General features: G+C 44.2%; 1 protein-coding gene across 1 annotated transcript in view; it reads left to right on the top strand.

Moving 5' to 3' along the window:
• Positions 1 to 15,218, top strand: part of LOC117831018 (substance-P receptor-like) — a 62,160-nt gene extending 46,942 nt beyond the window's left edge. The window contains exons 2-7 of the mRNA XM_034709457.1: positions 752 to 927; positions 2,624 to 2,818; positions 8,193 to 8,343; positions 8,517 to 8,713; positions 8,850 to 8,946; positions 11,645 to 15,218. Of these exons, the coding sequence (XP_034565348.1) occupies positions 779 to 927; positions 2,624 to 2,818; positions 8,193 to 8,343; positions 8,517 to 8,713; positions 8,850 to 8,946; positions 11,645 to 11,812 (957 nt within the window). The 5' untranslated portion in view covers positions 752 to 778 and the 3' untranslated portion in view covers positions 11,813 to 15,218. The remainder of the gene's footprint in view (positions 1 to 751; positions 928 to 2,623; positions 2,819 to 8,192; positions 8,344 to 8,516; positions 8,714 to 8,849; positions 8,947 to 11,644) is intronic.
• The last annotated feature ends 4,488 nt before the right edge of the window (positions 15,219 to 19,706 follow it).

The raw sequence follows: 19,706 nt of genomic DNA, 5'->3' as shown, positions 1-19,706 counted from the left end.
ACTTTAATGGGACAGGAAGAGTTAAAGTGAGAGACAGGCAGAGAGAGGAGAGAGAGGGAAAGACAGGATCCCAGTGTGTCAGTCTAAGCCTCTCTTTAGTTTGTTTTAAAGCCTTTAAAAATCACAGTTTCCCCTCTAAAGGTTAAAGCAGATATTAAAGGAACATTCAGTGAAAGCCGTCTCCTTCTTTAAACGTTTCAGTATGCGCTCCATGATGCCGGGTGACGGCGTACATCTCTGAACAGGATTAGCCGTGATTGTTGTGACGTTGGATGTTCTGCTGCAGGATGCCGCTCAATCCTTTTGTTTCAGTCTAAAACAAATGCTCTTCGTCTCTGCAGCCTAGAGGCTCATCAAACTCCTGGTGGGGCGGCGCTGATAAGACCCCCAACTTCAATGAATTCACTGTTTTTATTCAGCTTAATTTGGCGAACGCTTCATGGAGCTTCTCAAGGAATGCTTTGTGGTGTTCAAGTCGTCATAGCTGCAGGATACGGAGCGCTGCTGTCAGAAATTACAAGAAGGAATGATGAAATGTAGAATTATTGATGCATGTGTGGAAAGTATTTGGTAAAGTTAAAACTCTCTGAATGTTTGTGATTCAAAATCTATTTGTTGAGGTTGTTAGAGTGTTCAGAGAAATGTAGGAAGAAGAGAAATGACCGGTAACAAAAGACTGGCTCCTGAAATATGGGATTCCTGATGCGTTCAGGTGAGAGTGTCACGGTTAACCCTGTCCGTTCTCCTGCAGGTGAACCTGGCCATCGCAGAAGCCGGCATGGCGGCCTTCAACACGGTGATCAACTTCACCTACGCCGTCCACAACGAGTGGTACTTCGGCCTCGTCTACTGCCGCTTCCACAACTTCTTCCCCATCGCCGCCATCTTCGCCAGCATCTACTCCATGACGGCCATCGCTCTGGACAGGTGTGTGCTCCGCAGGGGGGCGAGGAGTCTTCAGAATATCATATATATGAGAGATTTCACCTTCAGGCTGCAGCAGCAGAACTTAATTTAATACAGACTGTGTTCAGTCCTCTCCTGCAGGTTTGAAGCTCCATGAACATGTGAGCAGCCCTGAGCCTGAATTCATGCACACTGCTAACATGCTTATAACAGATGTGTCACAGTTCAGGAGCTGCATCCTTTGCGTTGATGGATGTCTTGTTTCAAATGCGTCCTACTTTTCCTGAGCCATGAAGGATGCATCATCCTCCCAAGATTCATAACACCAATTTAAACTCTCAAACCACCAAGTTATTCGCTTTCTAATGTCAGTAATTCAGTTTCATTCCAATCTAAAACTGGTGATCCAACCCCCGTCTAACATGAGTCTGGTCCTGCTGGAGGTTTCTGCTTGTTAAAGGAAGTTTGTCCTTGCCACTAACTTGCTATCTTCCTCCATCAGTACCTAAAGTCTCTAAAAGTAGTATGGGAGGTAGAGCCTTCAGTTATCAGGCCCCTCTCCTTTGGAATCATCTACCAGTCAGGGTCTGGGAGGCAGACACCCTCTCTACTTTTAAGAGTAGGCTTCAAACTTTCCTTTTAGATAAAGCTTATAGTTAGAGCTGGATCAGGCTTGGACCAGGTCTTAGTTATGCTGCTATAGGCTTAGACTGACACACAGGGATACCTGAGCTCCCTTGTCTCGTAGGTTCCTCTGGATCTCTGCTGTAGATTCCTTTTTTGGGGTCTGTTATTCATCCTTTCTTTCTTTCTTTAATTCCTTCTTTAGTTCTTTCATTCATTCCTTCCTTCTTTTCTGTCTGTCTTTCTTTCCTTCTTTCTTTCATTCATTCCTTTTTTCTTTCTTTCTTTAATTCCTTCTTTCTCTCTTTCTTTCTTACATTTCTTCTTTAGTTCTTCCATTCATTCCTTCCTTCTTTCTTTTCTTTCTGTCTTTCTTTCATTTCTTTCCTTCTTTCTTTGTTCTTTCTTTTATTCTTTCTTTCCATGTTTCTTCATCCTTTATGTCTCCTTTCCTTCTGTCATTCCTTCACCATTTCTTCTCCTCTTTTTCTTTCTTTCTCTCTTTCTTCCTTCCATGTTTCTTCATCCTTTATGTCTCCTTTTCTCATCCTCTCCTTTCCTTCTATCCTTTCCTTCCCCATTCCTTCTCCTCTTTTTCTTTCTTCTGGTCTCCCTCTCTTCTCTCTTTTCTTAGACCTTTCTGGAGTCCCTGAGCTCCCTTGTCTCGTAGGTTCCTCTGGATCTCTGCTGCTGTGGACGTGGTCCAGACTCCAGCTGCTACAACTACTACTATCCGTCTCCCCACTATCATCTCTCTCTCTCTCTTCATCTCCCTCTATCCCTCTCTCCAACACGGTCTCAGCAGATGTGTGTCTAACATGAGTCTGGTCCTGCTGGAGGTTTCTGCCTGTTAAAGGAAGTTTGTCCTTGCCACTGTAACTTGCTAAATGCTGCAAAGTGCTCTGCTCATGGTGGATTAAGATGAGATCAGACTGAGTCCTGTCTGTGAGATGGGACTGGATCTGATCCGGTCTTGATGTTGGGTCTTTGTTAATGATAGAACATAGAGGACTTGCTCTGTCTGACGTGTTCGACAGTTTGAGACAGGTATGGGGGGTGTTCTGTGACTTTAACCCGCTGATGTCTTCTCTAGGTACATGGCGATCATCCATCCCCTGCAGCAGAGGCTGACCTCCACAGAGACCCGCGTGGTGATCACCGTGATCTGGATGCTGGCTCTGATCCTGGCCTTCCCTCAGTACTACTTCTCGTCCACCGCCGTGCTGCCCGGACGCACGGTCTGTTACATCGACTGGCCTGAGTACGCCAGCGTGGACATCAAGAAGATGTGAGTGACGTGACAGCAGACACACGCTCATTATATTTAAACACCATCACTGGATCTGATTTTAGGATTCATGCTGAGCTCTCATGTCTCATGAGACGCTGCAAAGACCCCGTCACAGTAGTCTAGTCTGCTAAAGATAAATGCAGGGACAGGTTTTTCTGCATCCTGCTGAGACAGAAGTCCTTTAACCCTTGATATATTCTTAAGGTGACAGTAGGCGGACTACAAGTGTAAACACGCCCACAAAGCTCTGCAGCTCAGTGCAGTCTGCTCTTGTTTTGTGTCTGCCTGTGAAGATGAGCTGTTAGCATCTTCTCTCTCTGCTGCTCAGAGCTGTGCTGTGTTCTCTCTTCCTGATAGAACTCAGATCTTTCCATTAGTGCAGAGATAATGAGCTGGATGTAAATTTAACACTTAGCGTCCAGCTTACTTCCTGGAGCAAGTCGGCGAAAAGCAGCTCGTTCCAATTAAAGAAATCCATCGTGTGTTTTACGATGGCACGGCGAGGTTTGAACACGCCACCCTGATTTAACATTAAAACAGAGCAGACTTTATGAGCAGATGTTTTACTTTAAGGTCATCCAGAGGTGGAACTGTCGTCAGAAAATAAGCGGACGGTCAAATTCACTCCAAATGGCACCAGTGTGGAAATTCAGCTTTTTTGCAGGAAGGTTTTTTTTGCAGACTGTTTCAGATTGAATGCATCAAACCTAATTTAAACTAACAGCACCAACACACAGTTTGTGGTGGATTTAGCTCTTTGTGCACTTTGTGAATCAGAGGATAACATTTTGTCTCATTTGCACAGATTAAGAGAATCCTACGCTGAATCAGGCTCTCGCTGTAATCCTCCTCTTCCAGTCTTCATGCTAAGCTAAGCTAATCACCTGCAGCTCTCATGAAGCTCTTTGTGAACGAGCGCTCCATCAGTATTCTGAAAACACACACACACTTGTGTTATCCCGTGCACAGCCTCCTCCTCCTCCTCCTGCAGCAGCAGCAGCAGCAACACCTCTGTGTTGTTAATACGGTTTGATCCCTCGCCCCCCCGTACTGGACTTGTACCTGCAGCTGGAGGGGCGCCGCAGTCCGACTGCAGCAGCGTCATAATCACTTTCTGTGGGATTAATTTAGTAAATGAAAGAACTCGCCCTACAGCTGAACGCACTCCCACTCACGCTCCCGCTCAGGTGATGAATCTGACCACCAGGATCATTTTCATGCCTGTTTGACTTCCTCTGGAAACATCGTTGGCGGCGGCGGCGGCGGCGGCTGAAAAAGGGGAAAGAGCATTTGATGAATTTGCGTCCAGTTTTAATATCTTATTATCGCCCCTCACTGCCTCCATGCCGCCGCCGCCGCCGCCTCTCAAGCATCTCTTATTTACTGCTCTCCATTCCCCTCCTGCTGAGATATTTACCAGGAGGTGAGGAGCACTTCCACGGCCACGTGCGTTCAAGTGTGTACGCCTGTGTGTGTGTGTGTGTGTGTGTGTGTGCATAAATGAATGTTAACACGCCGTCTATGATTTGACGGAGGATATGCATCAGACGGATCTCTGTAAGCTGGAGTGGAATATATTCAGAGAGGGAGCAAAACAAATATGAGACTGCAGCCCGGCTCGCTCTTCAGAGGACGGCTCAACCTCTGAGACCAAGAAGCAGGAGGTGAAGACGACCCGATGCATCATACGTGAGAAACAAACCTCCTGCAGAGCTTCGGCAGCACGCTCAGAGACGAAGAGGACACAATGACGACATCCAGCTCATGTATAACCTCAAACTCCTCCTCCTGAATGACTTCATCAAGATCTGAACCTGTTCAAACGAGATCTGTGCACGGACTTTAGACTCGATCCGGTCCTCTCAGCTGAATTTACACGTGCACAAAACTCCCCAAATCACCTGAGTTTGGTGCATGTGTGAACTCAAACAGACAAAGTTTTCACCCTGACTTTATGCAGAATTTTATCCACCAGCCCCGTTTTAAAAATCCCTCCATCCATCCATCTTCCTCCGCTTATCAGAGTCCGGGTCGCAGGGGCAGCAGCCTCAGCAGGGAAGCCCAGACCCTCCTCTCCCCGGCCTCTTCCACCAGCTCTTCTGGGAGGACAGCAAGGCGTTCCCAGGCCAGCTGAGAGATATAATCTCGTGTCCTGGGTCTTCCCTGTGACCTCCTCCCAGACGGACATGCCTGAAACACCTCCCCAGGGAGACGTCCGGGAGGCATCCTGACCAGATGCCTGAACCCCCTCATCTGGCTCCTCTTGATGTGGAGGAGCAGCAGCTCTACTTTCAGTCTGAGCTCCTGATCCTCTCTCTAAAGCCCCGTTTCCACTGTTATGCCGACAACATCCAGCTTTACATTTCAACCACCGCTGCTTCCCACACCACCCTCACAAACTGCCTCACTGAAATAAACTCCTGGATGCAAACAAACTTCTTCAAACTCAATTGTAATAAATCTGAAATTCTTATCATAGGCCCAAATTCAACAACACATTAGCAATATTTAAAAAACTGCTTTCTTCCACCTCAGAAACATCGCCCGTCTCCGCCCTTTCCTTCACTGCTGTTGAAACTCTCATCCACGCCTTCATCACCTCAAGACTCAATTTTTGCAACAGGTATAGGATACTCAAACTCCACCACCTCTCCTCCAACCACCCTTTCCCGACCGAGCACCATGGCCTCAGACTTTTTAAAATGTCAGGGTGAGCTGATGTAAACAAGCACAAACATTTGTGCTTCCAGTGGGCGGAGGTGATGACATTTATACCATGTGACTGATGCCGACAGAGCCGAAGAGCGACACGCAACAGGAGGAGAGTGAAAACATCCGAGGATTAAGAAGGAGAGTCATGTTCAAGACGAGGACTCTGCTGCTACGTCCACATGTTCACACAGAGCATGGATATGAAAGTTCAATCTGTCTCTGCTGCAGTGTCCTCCATCGTGTTGTCACATCCTGCCTCCAGAGACCCCCTCCTCCCTCCCAGCAGGTCTGCTGTTTGACAGGGAGGACTTCATGCTGTGAGGGACATGTGAAAGAAGAAGGTGGAGGACCTTAGAGGCAGAGCTTGTTTTCTTCAAAGCCACCAAACTCCATCAACAGACACTGACGTTTAGTCCTGATGCATGCTGCTGCTCTTTGGGACTCAAGATTAACCTCAAGGTGTTGGTGGAAAGTGGACCCAGGGTCTACATTTAGTTCAGGGGTAGATAGTCTCCCCCCTAAAAAGCCCCTGCTAGGGGGGTAGTACTTTTCAAAGGTCCCGGGACTTTCAGGGGGCGGGGCCTTCAATGCTGAAGGTGTCTGATTGGCAGATTAACCTCAGTGTTTTTATTCCTCCCTCCGTCCACAATAACATCACACACATCTGTGATTCTCTTGATTTCTCTTTCTTTCATTAGTTTTTATTTGTTCTATCTTTTTTGTATGTGTGTGTACTTTTCAAAAGAAGAAGCTGTGATTCTCTGGGGCAACTTTTTTGCCCAAATTTTTTTTCAAATTTGTTTTTTCAAATTTTTTTCTTCAAAATTTTAATTATTCAAAAAAAAAATTTTTTTTTTTTGTCAATTTTTTTTTCAATTTTTTTAGGTAAATTTTTTATTTTTTATTTTGTTTTGTCAAAAAAAAAATTCAATTTGTTTTGTCAATTTTTTTTTGTCAAATTTTTCCAAAAACCATTCACAGTCATTGTTTTTTCCATCTGTGATTCTCTTGATTTCTCTTTCTTTCATTAGTTTTTATTTGTTCTATCTTGTTTGTATGTGTGTGTACTTTTCAAAAGAAGAAGCTGTGATTCTCTTGATTTAGCAGCTTGTAACAGTAGTCTTCTCTCAGCCCACCGTGAATGCGTCTCTCCTCCCGGTGTTCCGGTTTTAAAAGTGACCCTGTAAACTGGAGACCTTCAGCTGAACGTGTCAGTGTTTGTGGAGTTTACACAGCTGTTGAAACACAGAGGGAGTTCCTGGGAATGCAAACTAGTTTAGTTTTTATTAAGATTTCAAAATATCCTCATCAGATATTTAATGATGGTCTAAAGACATTTATGAGGGATGCATCCGGCTGAGAGTCTCCAGTTAACAGGGTCACTGTTTAAACCAAAACACAATTTTTTTTTTTTCAATTTTTTTTTCGTCAAAGTAATTTTTTCCAAAAAAAATTCGTAACTTTTTTTTCTGAAATTTTTCTTAAAATTTTTTTTGCATCCGGCTGAGAGTCTCCAGTTAACAGGGTCGCTGTTTAAACCAAAACACCGGCCGATCTCTGCGATCACGGCTTTTTGAGTTCAAAAGGATTTTAAAGCCGTGTTGAAACGTCTTTGCTACTCGCGCTTATCTCCTCTCACGTGTTGATTCAGTGAATCCATCTGTGATGAAATATAGCACCATCTAAAACAGACCAGCTGAGTCTCTTCATGCTAACAGGCTAACTGTTGTGTTGCTCAGAATGATACCTGCCTGTCCGTCTGCTTCTATGGTGTCATCTGTGATGAAATATAGCACCATCGTGAGGGATGCATCCGGCTGAGAGTCTCCAGTTAACAGGGTCGCTCTTTATACTGGAACACCGGCTTTTGGAATCTGTCTTCTTGCTTCAAGTCGAGCGTTTCAGACGTTTTGAATCTTCTCTGTGATCGATCAGAAACAGCACAAGAGGAATCTCCTTCATGCTAACAGGCTAACTGTGGAGTCGCTCATAATGATGCCGGCCCGTCTGTCTCCTTCTATGGCGTCCTCTCCGTTGTATGGCCTTTGTCTCCTTCTTACTGCCCTCTACTGGTCTGACGGTGTAGTGCAGTTACTTTTATTGCTTCTCCGTACGTCAGGCCTTGGTGGAAACGCAGACAACAGGAACCATTTAGTTCCTTGAAGAGTATTACCTGGAATTAAAAGTTCCTGGTCTAAAAGGACCTTTAGAATAAACATTTAAGCCTGTTAGTGTCAAAACAATCACTCAAAGAGGACCTGCTTTGAGCTGAGTACTCTGTAACAGATACGTTAAAGCCAGGACTTCAGGCCTCGGTGGAGACGTAGACAACAACGTGCCACAGAAACCAATTAGTTCCTGGAAGAGTATTTCCTCGTAGGTCTAAAAGCACCTTTAGAATAACAATCTGAGCCTGTTGGCGGGAAAAACAATCACTCAAAGTGAGTCCTCGGCTGTAGAAACATTAAAGCCATCACATCCTGTTTCACTGCTGCAGGAGAAAATCCTAAACTTTGTGTTCCTGTTCGACATTAAGACCCCAAAGTGTTTTTAAAACTGTCCCACATTTAAAATCTGTGATCCACCAGAGGGGATCTCTCTCCTCCTGTAGAAGTGAAACCTTCCACATCGTGATGTCTCTCTCTCTCTCTCTTCATAGATACTACGTGTGTGTGACTCTGCTGATCTACTTCCTGCCACTCTGCATCATGGGATGTGCGTACACCACCGTGGGCGTCACCCTCTGGGCGAGTGCGATTCCTGGAGACTCGTCCGAACACTACAAAGAGCAGCTGATCGCCAAACGCAAGGTGAACTCTCTCGCCCCCTCTTTGTTTTCCCGTCTGCGGCGCGGCGGCGCTCTCTCTCAGGAAGCACTCCGCTCTGATTTGATGCTCTTTTTTTAATCCTCGTTGGAAAGCTCTGAAATGTATCAGATTATTTTAAACCCTGCGGCGTCTCCTCTGTGTTCCTCCTGTGACAGGTGGTGAAGATGATGATCGTGGTGGTGTGCACGTTCGCTCTCTGCTGGCTGCCCTATCACGTCTACTTCTTACTCCACCAGTTCTTCCCTGACTGGTTCGAGCAGCGGTACATCCAGCAGGTCTACCTGGCCGTCATGTGGCTCGCCATGAGCTCCACCATGTACAACCCCATCATCTACTACTGCCTGAACAGCAGGTATGAGTCTGTGTATGTCCCGTCAGCATGGTGTTAATCTCTCTGTGATGTACGTTCGATCGGGTCCTGAGGTAATCTGTGATGTGTCAGTAATCCGGTTCTGCAGGGTCCATCTTAATATGGGTTCTCCCCTCAGGTTCAGAGCCGGCTTCCAGCAGGTGTTCTGTTGCTGTGCTCCGACCGTGAGCAAGGAGGAGCTGGAGCTGAAGTCCCCGCGGTACCTGCAGACTCAGGTAGAGACCTCACTCTCTGTTTCTGTGATTCAGGAAGTGTTTGCACCTTTCTCGTCTCCTCTCGCTCGCTTTCCAAACTAGCTACACAAGAAAAACTGGTTTTAAAGACTCTGATTTGGTGCTGCAACATTCATCTTCCTCTTCACCAACATCTTTGACTCAGTTTAGTTTATTAGTTTATTCGACAGAGACCATGCACAACACAGCTGCTGAGCCAGAGTTAGCTAAAAGAGCTAGTTTACATCCGTGGCCCCGGGGCAAGAAGATCGAAGAGAAGGCGAAATAAACTGAAGCCAACTTCTCTTATCAAGATAATCTGAGGCCTCCAAGAAGCCTCTGCGTCTCCCTGTGGAGCACTATAAGAGATCCATCCATTGTCTTCTGCTTATCTGGGGTCGGGTCGCGGAGGTAGCAGTCCAAGTAAATTGACCCAGACCTCCCTCTCCCCGGCAACACTTTCCAGCTCCTCCTCACTCAACTCAACTTTATTTATAAAGCACTTTAAGAACAACAGCAGTTGGACACAAAGTGCTGTACAGAAACATAATGGATAAAAACAAACAATAAAATCATAAAATCAATAAGAACAATAAGATAAAATAAAGTTAAAAATAAATAAATAAATAAATAAAAAGGCACTGAAACAAGAGCAGGGTCTCATGCTGAGTCGAAAGCCAGGGAATAAAAATGGGTTTTAAGACGACTTTTAAAAGTGGACAGTGAGGGGGCTTGTCTGACGGCTAAAGGAAGATCGTTCCACAGTTTGGGAGCAGCGACAGAAAAAGCCCTATCCCCCCTGAGCTTCCGCTTGGACCTCGGTACCTCCAGGAGCAGCTGATCAGCTGACCTGAGGCACCGAGCAGGGGCGTAGAGATGGATCAGCTCAGAGAGGTAGGGCGGGGCGAGACCATTTAAAGATTTAAAAACAAATAAAATAATCTTAAAATGGACTCTAAAATGCACAGGCAACCAGTGGAGGGAGGCTAAAATGGGCGTTATGTGCTCCCTTTTACGTGCTCCAATTAAAAGGCGAGCGGCTGCATTCTGGACCAACTGGAGACGTGCGAGGGAGGACTGACTGATTCCTAAATAAAGTGCATTGCAGTAATCCAGCCGGGATGTGACAAAGGCATGGATTACTGTTTCAAAGTGCTGTCGTGCAAGGAAAGGCTTCACCTTTGCCAGCTGCCTAATGTGAAAAAAGCTGGACTTTACTATAGAGCTGATCTGCTGATCCATCTTAAAATCACTGTCAAGCTTAAAACCCAAGTTTGAGACTTTCGACTTAAAATAGACGGCCAAAGGGCCCAGATCAACCGGAGGGAGTTCACAAGGGCCACTGGGACCAAACACCATTACTTCTGTCTTTTTTTCATTGAAGTTTAGAAAGTTCAAAGCCATCCATGCTTTGATGTCTTCAAGGCACGCAAGAAGTGGTGAGAGGGAAAAGGCATTTTTCTTTTTCAGCGGCACATATATTTGACTGTCATCAGCGTAGCAGTGGAAGGAGATGCCATGCTTTCTCAGGATGGAACCCAGAGGCAGTAGATACAGTGAGAACAGCAGTGGACCTAAAATGGACCCCTGTGGAACCCCATACAGAAGCGGAGCTGAGTCAGAAACAGAGTTTCCAATGCGTACACTCATAGACCTGTTGGACAAGGTCTATGAGGATTCCTGGGGAATCCTGAGGCGATCCCAGACCAGGCGGGAGATATAATCCCTCCAACTATTTCTGGGTCTACCTCAGGGCCTTCTCCCAGTTGGACGTGCCCGGAACACCTCTAAAGGGAGGCGTCTGGGAGGCATCCTCATCAGAAGCCCGGACCACCTCAGCTGACTCCTTTCGATGTGAAGGAGCAGAGGCTCTACTCCGAGATCCCTCTGGATGTCTGAGCTCCTGACCCTCTCTCTAAAGGCTGAGCCCAGACACCCTTCAGAGGAGACTCAATTCAGCTGCTTGTATCTGAGATCTGATTCTTTTGGTCAGGACCCACAGCTCATGACCACAGGTGAGGGTTGGAACGTAGACCGACTGGTAAATCGAAAGTTTCACCTTCCAGCTCAGCTCCCTCTTCACCACAACAGTCCGATTCAACGTCGGCATAACTGCTGACGCTGCACCAGTCCGCCTGTGGATGTCACACTCGATTTTTACCCACCCTTGTGAACAAGACCCTGAGATACTTAGACTCCCCCACTTAGGGCAAAGACTCGTCCCCCCACCGAGAAAGAAATCCACTGTTTTCCAACAGAGAACTATGGCCTCAGACTTGGAGGTGCTGACTCTCAACCCAGCTGACTATAAGAGATAAAGACATCAAATCTGTTGAGTTAAGCTAATGTCAAGGTGAATTAATCTGGTAGAGACAAAACGAAGAGGATTTTCTTCCTCTTAAATGATAAAAAACAGGGCGTCACTCCTAAAAACTTACATTTCTTTCAGTGATCAGAAACCCTCATGGACTACATAATCCTTTATCTCCAGTTACTGAGCCCATGATTGAGGAGATTGGAACCATGTTCAGTACCCTGCAGAAAGGGTTAACACCTGATTCTTGCCTTTAAACACTCGTGCATTCATTTTCAAGAACCAGTGAGGAGAGAGTTTCAAGTCTTCAGAGTGAAATGATTTTAAACGTTGAGACTCAGTATTTGAGATGGTTTCTGTCTAACTGATCCGTTTCCTCTCCGTCAGGTGAGCATCTGTCGAGCCAGCCGGATGGAGACGGTGGTTTCTACGTCCGTTCCCCCCGTCACGTTCGAGCAGAGCCGGACGGAGCTGCCGTCCTTCTGCTCTCACAGCGAGGCTCACGTGGCGTCCAACGGCTCGGGCTCAGAGACGTTCCCCAAGACTCCTCAGTAAGAGGAACAAACACACACAGGACGGTGAGGCTGTGGAGGATCCTGGTCCTGGTCCTGGTTTTTGTTTTGGAGAGTTCCCCTTCCTGACCCTGCTAACAAACAGAAGATGAGTCTGACGGGAGATCCACCGCCGTCGACCTCACACTCGCAGGTTTCGTTATCAGACGTGTTCGCCGCTCCGTCACTTCACCGCCGGCAAATCACGAACCCCCGCTTCCCCTCGGCAACAGTGTCACGTCAAGACCAGTTTGTGACGCTGCGGCTGTGTCGTGTGGAAACAGGCTGATGAGTGTGTGTGTGTGTGTGTGTGTGTGTGTGGACGGCACCTGTTGGACAGGATTAGCCCCTTGTTTTGACAATGTGTGGAGCAGGGTTCAGCGTGCAGCCAGCCGGGTCACAGGGCGGCTAAATATAGAGACTGAGACCAGAGGGGGGGGGAAAGGAGACACGTATGGAGGGATTGATGAAGAGATGAAGGAAAGAAAAGGAAAACATGCAGAGCAGTGGACTCTCTGTGTGCTGAAATCTATCTGTTTAGAGGAGGAGGAGGAGGAGGAGGAGGAGGAGGAGGAGGAGCAGCGTCACGGGGGAGGAGGAGGAGGAGGAGGAGGAGGAGGAGGAGGAGGAGCAGAGTCACGGGGGAGGAATGATGCTATTTAAACCTCACAGACAACAGCTGCACGGTGACACAAAGTCCACATACCGCTCTGTTTTACCTGTTTGATGCTCGGGACCAAAAGGAAGGACAGTTATCGCTCAGCTTCATCAGAGACAGCTCCCTTTAAATAACCGACTCTACGTATTCTCTGGTGGAGATTTACGGCGTATTTTATCCAGCAGCTGTTTTCCTTTAAGGTCACAATCAAGGCGGGAAAGTCTCCTGAGAGTTTGTACGATGGTGTTCCAGTTTTAGGGAACACGGATTGAAAGTTTGGGCCGTACTTGGAGGGCAAAACCTCGTATTTAACATCTGATCCTCTCCTGTGAGAAAGCCACCACTGAGACTCAACCAATCACAAGCTAACGTTACTGTCCGTGTTTCATTCTCGTCTATCTGATCGTATCTTGGCGAATTAAAGGGACTCTGATTTCATAGCGGTGGTCTCCCAGTCTCGGTAGCTAGTCTAACATCCACTTCCAAAGACTTCCAGTTCGACCACAGACTAGGGATGCACAGATCAATCAATCAATCAATCAATCAATCTTTATTTGTATAGCGCTAAATCACAACAAACGTTATCTCAAGACTCTTTTACAAACAGAGCAGGTCTAGACCACTCTATGTCAAATTATGAACAGAGACCCAACACCAAGACAGGGTAAGACTCAGTCTGACCCCACCTTAATCCACCATGAGCATTGCACCTCACAGTATTTAGCTAGTTACAGTGGTGAGGAAAAACTTCCTTTTAACAGGCAGAAACCTCCAGCAGGACCAGACTCATGTTAGACAGCCATCATGCCTCGACTGAGTTGGGTCTGGAAAGACAGATAGAGGGGAGTAAGAGAGAGAGGTGATAGTGATGAGACGAGTCGTAGAAGCTGTTGCCGCTGGAGTCCAGCACGTCCGTATCAGCTGGAGTCCAGATCGTCCACAGCAGGAGGACGTCTACGGCAGCTCAGAGGAATCTACGAGACAATGGAGCTCAGGGACTCCAGAAAGGTCTATGGTTAGTAACTTTAATGGGACAGGCAGAGTTAAAGTAAGTGATGAGGGGGTTGGGGGGAAGAAGGTGAGCTAGGATCCCAGTGTGTCAGTGTGCCAGTTCCCCCGGCAGTCTAAGCCTATAGCAGCATGACAAAAGCTGGTCCAAGCCTGATCCAGCTCTAACTATAAGCTTTATCAAAAAGGAAAGTTTTAAGTCTACTCTTAAAAGTGGAGAGGGTGTCTGCCTCCCGGACCCTGACTGGTAGATGATTCCAAAGGAGAGGGGCCTGATAACTGAAGGCTCTACCTCCTACTTTTTAGGTCCCGATACTGATATCCATACCTGTCGATACTAGCCGATCCGATCCTGGTATTGATTCAACAACCTGTAGTCCTTAATGTGAGGATAGAATCAACTTCAGGCTTTTCTGACTTGATGGTGAACTGTACCTGGGTTCAAAGTGCTAAACCAGAGGCTGGACTCCCTTCATTTCAAGGATCCAGAACAATTAAATCCAATACCCTGTCCGTGTTTTCACACTTTGAATCCATTTAAAGAAGGTGTCTTCCTGTTTCCTCCTTCTTTGCAGTCGGCTACAGCTGAAGTAAACTTCCTCCTTTCAGCTATTTTTTGCAAGTTTCAGGCGGACTTGTTATGGATATGGATCGGCACTATATATCGGCGCTTTGTCACCGATATCCGATCTAGCTTTTTGAGTCCGATCTAGCCGATATCCGATACCAGGATCTGATCGGTGCATCCCTACCACAGACTTTAGAAACATGGACCTAGTCTTAGTGACAGGATAGGTTTCTAAAGAGGCGTTCTGAAGCCTTAATCGTTGCTAACTCCCAGATCATCCAGAAACAAGCAAAGAGATTGAGCTAAGCCCCGCCCACCTGTCAGTCAGTAATTACTTGTTTAAATTAACTATAAATATTTCGTACGCACAATAACTTTAAATCTTGTAGGAACAACAAGGTTTCAAAACTTTGGGGGGACTTTTACAGCCTGCCTCAAGTGGACATTTGGGGAACTGCAGTTTTTGTTCTTCAGTGCTTCGATGTTTGACCTTGAAGTATGAGACAGTTTCCTCCATCCTAACATTCACTCATCGTTTCCTTACAGATGTTAATGAAGGACAATAAGACAAAGGAACACCTGGACTAAACCATAGCTTAGCTTAGCTTAGCTTAGCTTAGCTTAGCTTCAGCCATGATGTGAAAACACTGAATCAAACAAATGCGCAACACATGCTGTGATGTTTTTGTTTTGACTTCCTGTCCACACAGGAAGTGTGATGCTGCTTGCTGCTTGTGATCAAGTGTAACTGCATTTCAGTAAATATCAGAACAAAGTTATTTCCAAACGTTGTATACTCGAACACGACGTGATGTCTGCTGCACGGCTCTGGAATCAGCTGTTTGAGTTAGCATTGTGCTCGTCATGCTGACCGGTCAGGATGTAAAAAGCTGTTATATATATATTATATATTATATATTATATATTACGTAACCTCGGTTTGGTGAAGTGTATGTGTGTTTATATATTTCATTCACGTGTATAAATATTTGAATGTGTCAGAAGGTTAAACTTTAATGCATGTTCCTTAAAGTCTGACGTCTTTGACTTTCTGAAATTAGAGGATGAAATATCTGAAACAGTCCAGAAGATTCTTTGTGGTGTTTTTTTATAAAGCTGAATATCACGTCAGATATTAAGTGTCTCTGTTCATCAATTAAACTTGTTATTCCATCACAGCAGCCGCACGGATTATTTGTGAATGTATGAATGTCTGGATTATTATATGATGAAAAAAAAGACATACTATAGTTACATTCATACATTCATTCATTCATATAATCATTCATATATTTATACATTCATACATTAATTTATACATACATACATTCATATATTCAAACATTAACCCATACATACATACATTCATACATTAACCCATACATACATTCATACATACATACATTAACCCATACATACCTTCATTCATACATACATTAACCCATACATACATTCATACATACATTCATACATACATACATTCATACATACATTCATACATACATACATTAACCCATACATACATACATTCATACATACATACATTCTCCCATACATTCATACATACATTCATACATTAACCCATACATACATACATACATACATTCATACATACATTCATACATACATACATACATTAACTCATACATGCATACATTCATATATACATACATTCATACATACATACATATATTAACCCAGACAAACATTCATACATTAACCCATACATACATACATTCATACATACATACATATATTAACCCATACATACATACATTCATACATTCATACATTAACCCATACATACATTCATACATACATACATATATTAACCCATACATACATACATTCATACATACATTCATACATTAACCCATACATACATACATACATTCATACATTAACCCATACATACATACATACATTCATACATTAACCCATACATACATACATTCATACATATATTCATACATTAACCCATACATACATACATACATTCATACATACATTCATACATACATTCATACATACATAGATCAACCCATACATACATTCATACATATATTCATACATACATACATTCATACATATATTCATACATTCATACATACATACATACATTAACCCATACATACATACATTCATACATTAACCCATACATACATACATACATACATTCATACATACATTCATACATACATACATTAACCCATACATACATACATACATACATACATTCATACATATATTCATACATTCATACATTAACCCATACATACATACATACATTCATACATACATACATCATACATTAACCCATACATTCATTCATACATACATACATTCATATATACATTCATTCATACATACATTCATTCATACATTCATTCATACATTCATTCATACATTCATTCATACATATATTCATACATACATTCATTCATACATTCATTCGTACATACATTCATTCATACATTCATTCATACATACATACATTCATATATACATTCATTCATACATTCATTCATACATACATTCATTCATACATTCATTCATACATTCATTCATACATATATTCATTCATACATTCATATAAACATTCATACATTTATAGAAACATTAATTCATTCACACATACATGCATACATATATGCATACATTCATTTATACATACATACATTCATATTAACATTCATTCATTCACACATTCATACCTACATTCCTCCGCTGATGATCTGTTCTTCCTTGTTAAAGAGGAACACAGAGAAAGACAGCACTGCTGCAGCATGTGTGTGTAAAATAAACACGTCTCCACAGCTCCACCTAGTGGTCAGATCTGAAACTGCACACAGCTTTAACGTCAGAACATGCAGAAGAAGAACCAGATGGAGAATAAAACAGAACATGCAGAAGAAGAACCAGGGGGAGAATAAAACAGAACATGCAGAAGAAGAACCAGGGGGAGAATAAAACAGAACATGCAGAAGAAGAACCAGGGGGAGAATAAAACAGAAAATGCAGAAGAAGAACCAGGGGGAGAATAAAACAGAACATGCAGAAGAAGAACCAGGGGGAGAATAAAACAGAACATGCAGAAGAAGAACCAGGGGGAGAATAAAACAGAACATGCAGAAGAAGAACCAGGGGGAGAATAAAACAGAACATGCAGAAGAAGAACCAGGGGGAGAATAAAACAGAACATGCAGAAGAAGAACCAGGGGGGAGAATAAAACAGAACATGCAGAAGAAGAACCAGGGGGAGAATAAAACAGAACATGCAGAAGAAGAACCAGGGGGAGAATAAAACAGAACATGCAGAAGAAGAACCAAGGGGAGAATAAAACAGAACATGCAGAAGAAGAACCAGGGGGAGAATAAAACAGAACATGCAGAAGAAGAACCAGAGGGAGAATAAAACAGAACATGCAGAAGAAGAACCAGAGGGAGCATATACATGTGTATATCCAGAGAGTTTTGAACTGTTGTACCTTCATCACAGAGAGGAGGGATCCTCAGCTGTGTTTACAGCCTCTGTGGGATGGATCGTAAGGAATGAAGACCCCTATGGATCCCTCCCCCCCTCACAGGATGGCATGGGGGCTGAAACAGTCGAGTCATTCAGGAACCTGTAGGAGCAGACTGAAGTCTTTCAACGCTGAGGTTTGACTTCAGTGAAGTAACAAAAGACAAATCAAGTTTCACAAATGATAAAAAATAACATTTTGATATAAAAGTAAGCCGGCCTTCATGAAAGACTTCTCCCAGACTTTGACTTCCAACCTGCAGCGTGTCTCTCAGGGGAAGTGGAAGTCTTTATCTCTGCAGATAAACGCTGCAGTGAAGATAAAGAGTTCAAACTCCTCTGCATCCAAATCAGTTATAACATCAACCTGCTCTCACCTGACACATTTCAGACACTGAGTGGATGACCGGACCGTAAACAACATGAAGACCAAGAACAATACAACTTTATTTGATTTTAAAATCAGCCTGAATGAAAAGGTTTCTGATGCATCTCTTTGGAAATCCTAGTGAAAGATGATGGATCAGAAAAAATGAGCCAAGGTGAAGTGGATAAAGCTGCAGTTCCTCCAGTGTCCACTAGAGGCTGGTTCCAAAAGACAAGAATCCCCCATTAGGTCTCATTCATATGCTTGTTTTTTATGGCATAAGTAATCATTGTAGTGTAGCCTTGAGGGGGGGATTTTTCATAACATATCTTTAAAGATAATAATAAAAGGCCAAGAGTTAATCATACATTTGCATATTTAGGGGCGGAGTTGACTTGACAGACAGGTGAGGAGTGTGCTGTAGCTGTTCACTAGGAGACTAAAGATCCGCCTCAGCTCCACCTCTTTCTGTTTTTAGGCCGATCAAATGTAGGGTAAGTCGCCATTTCCAACATGGTGCTCAATGACGACGCTGAGGCTAAAGCAATGTTTTATAGTACTCACTGCTTAAAGTCTTGATTTTTACACTTTGGCGTCTCCATCTTCCTCCAGACGTGACCATATATGGACAAGAGGGTGGAGCTAAAGAAGACCAATTAAAAAAACAACACAACACAAACCATCCATAAGATGTTTCTATGTCCAGGGCGCCGTTGGCCTAGCGGTCTCAGCGTGCGCCCCATGTACAGAGGCTACAGTCCTCGTTGCAGAGGTTGCAGGCTCCATTCCAGCCTCCACAATTTCCTGCATGTCTTCCCCCTCGCTTCACTCCCCACATTTCCTCTCTCTTCAGCTATCCCATAAATGAATGCCCAAAAACTATAACTTAAAAAAAAGAAAGTTCTTATGTCTCAGTGTCTCACAACACGACCACTTGGAGGCTGGCTCAAAAATAGGACTATCTCTCATTTTAAAACTTTACGGTCATTTTTTAGATTTGTGACAGATTTTGTAAATCCAGGACAGAGGATAGATCAGGAAACCAGAAGGAGAGAGAGAGAGAGAGAGAGAGAGAGAGAGAGAGAGAGAGAGAGAGAGAGAGAAATGACACGAAAAAGGGTTGCAAGTTGAACTAAACGGCCATATTTGGATTTGCAAGCAATACAGGCAGAACTTTAAGATCTGAAATCAACACTTTTGGATGTACATGAATGAATCTGAATCCTGTTTGTTGTTTTTCCTGGGACTAAAACATCTCAAACTGTCTTTGTTCAGTCGCTCCAACAGTAACATCTCGTACCAGAAGCTGTGAACGTGCACCTTAGATAGGGGGAGGCAGAGCATATAGCCTAATGCTGGCAGGGTGAGCATCAGCCAATTAGGCTTTTCGCCTGGGCTCTGCCTTCCCTGTTCTCTTTTAAACATGACTCAACAGGCTTTTGTATCTGTTTTCTTTCTCTCCTCTTAACTCGTGAAAATGGGGAGGTAGAGTATACAGCCTTAGCTGGCGGGATGAGCACCAGCCATAACAGGCTTTTCGCCCTGGCTCTGCCTTCCCTTTTCTCTTTTAAACAAGTCTCCACAAACTCCTTCATCAGTTTTCCCTCTCCTCTCTTCCCAAAGGAAAACAGGGGAGAAGGGGAAGGTAGAGCACACAGCCTCACCCAGCAAGGATGAGCACTAGCCTAGTTATTAACCCTGGCTCTGCCTTCCATGTTTGGTGTTTAAAACAAAGTGAGACCTGCAGTTTAAAAAGAGACGACACAGTCTGACA

The sequence above is a fragment of the Notolabrus celidotus genome, chromosome 19, assembly GCF_009762535.1.
Source record: "Notolabrus celidotus isolate fNotCel1 chromosome 19, fNotCel1.pri, whole genome shotgun sequence".
NCBI lineage: Eukaryota > Metazoa > Chordata > Actinopteri > Labriformes > Labridae > Notolabrus > Notolabrus celidotus.
This window is presented reverse-complemented; position numbering and strand designations above follow the sequence as displayed.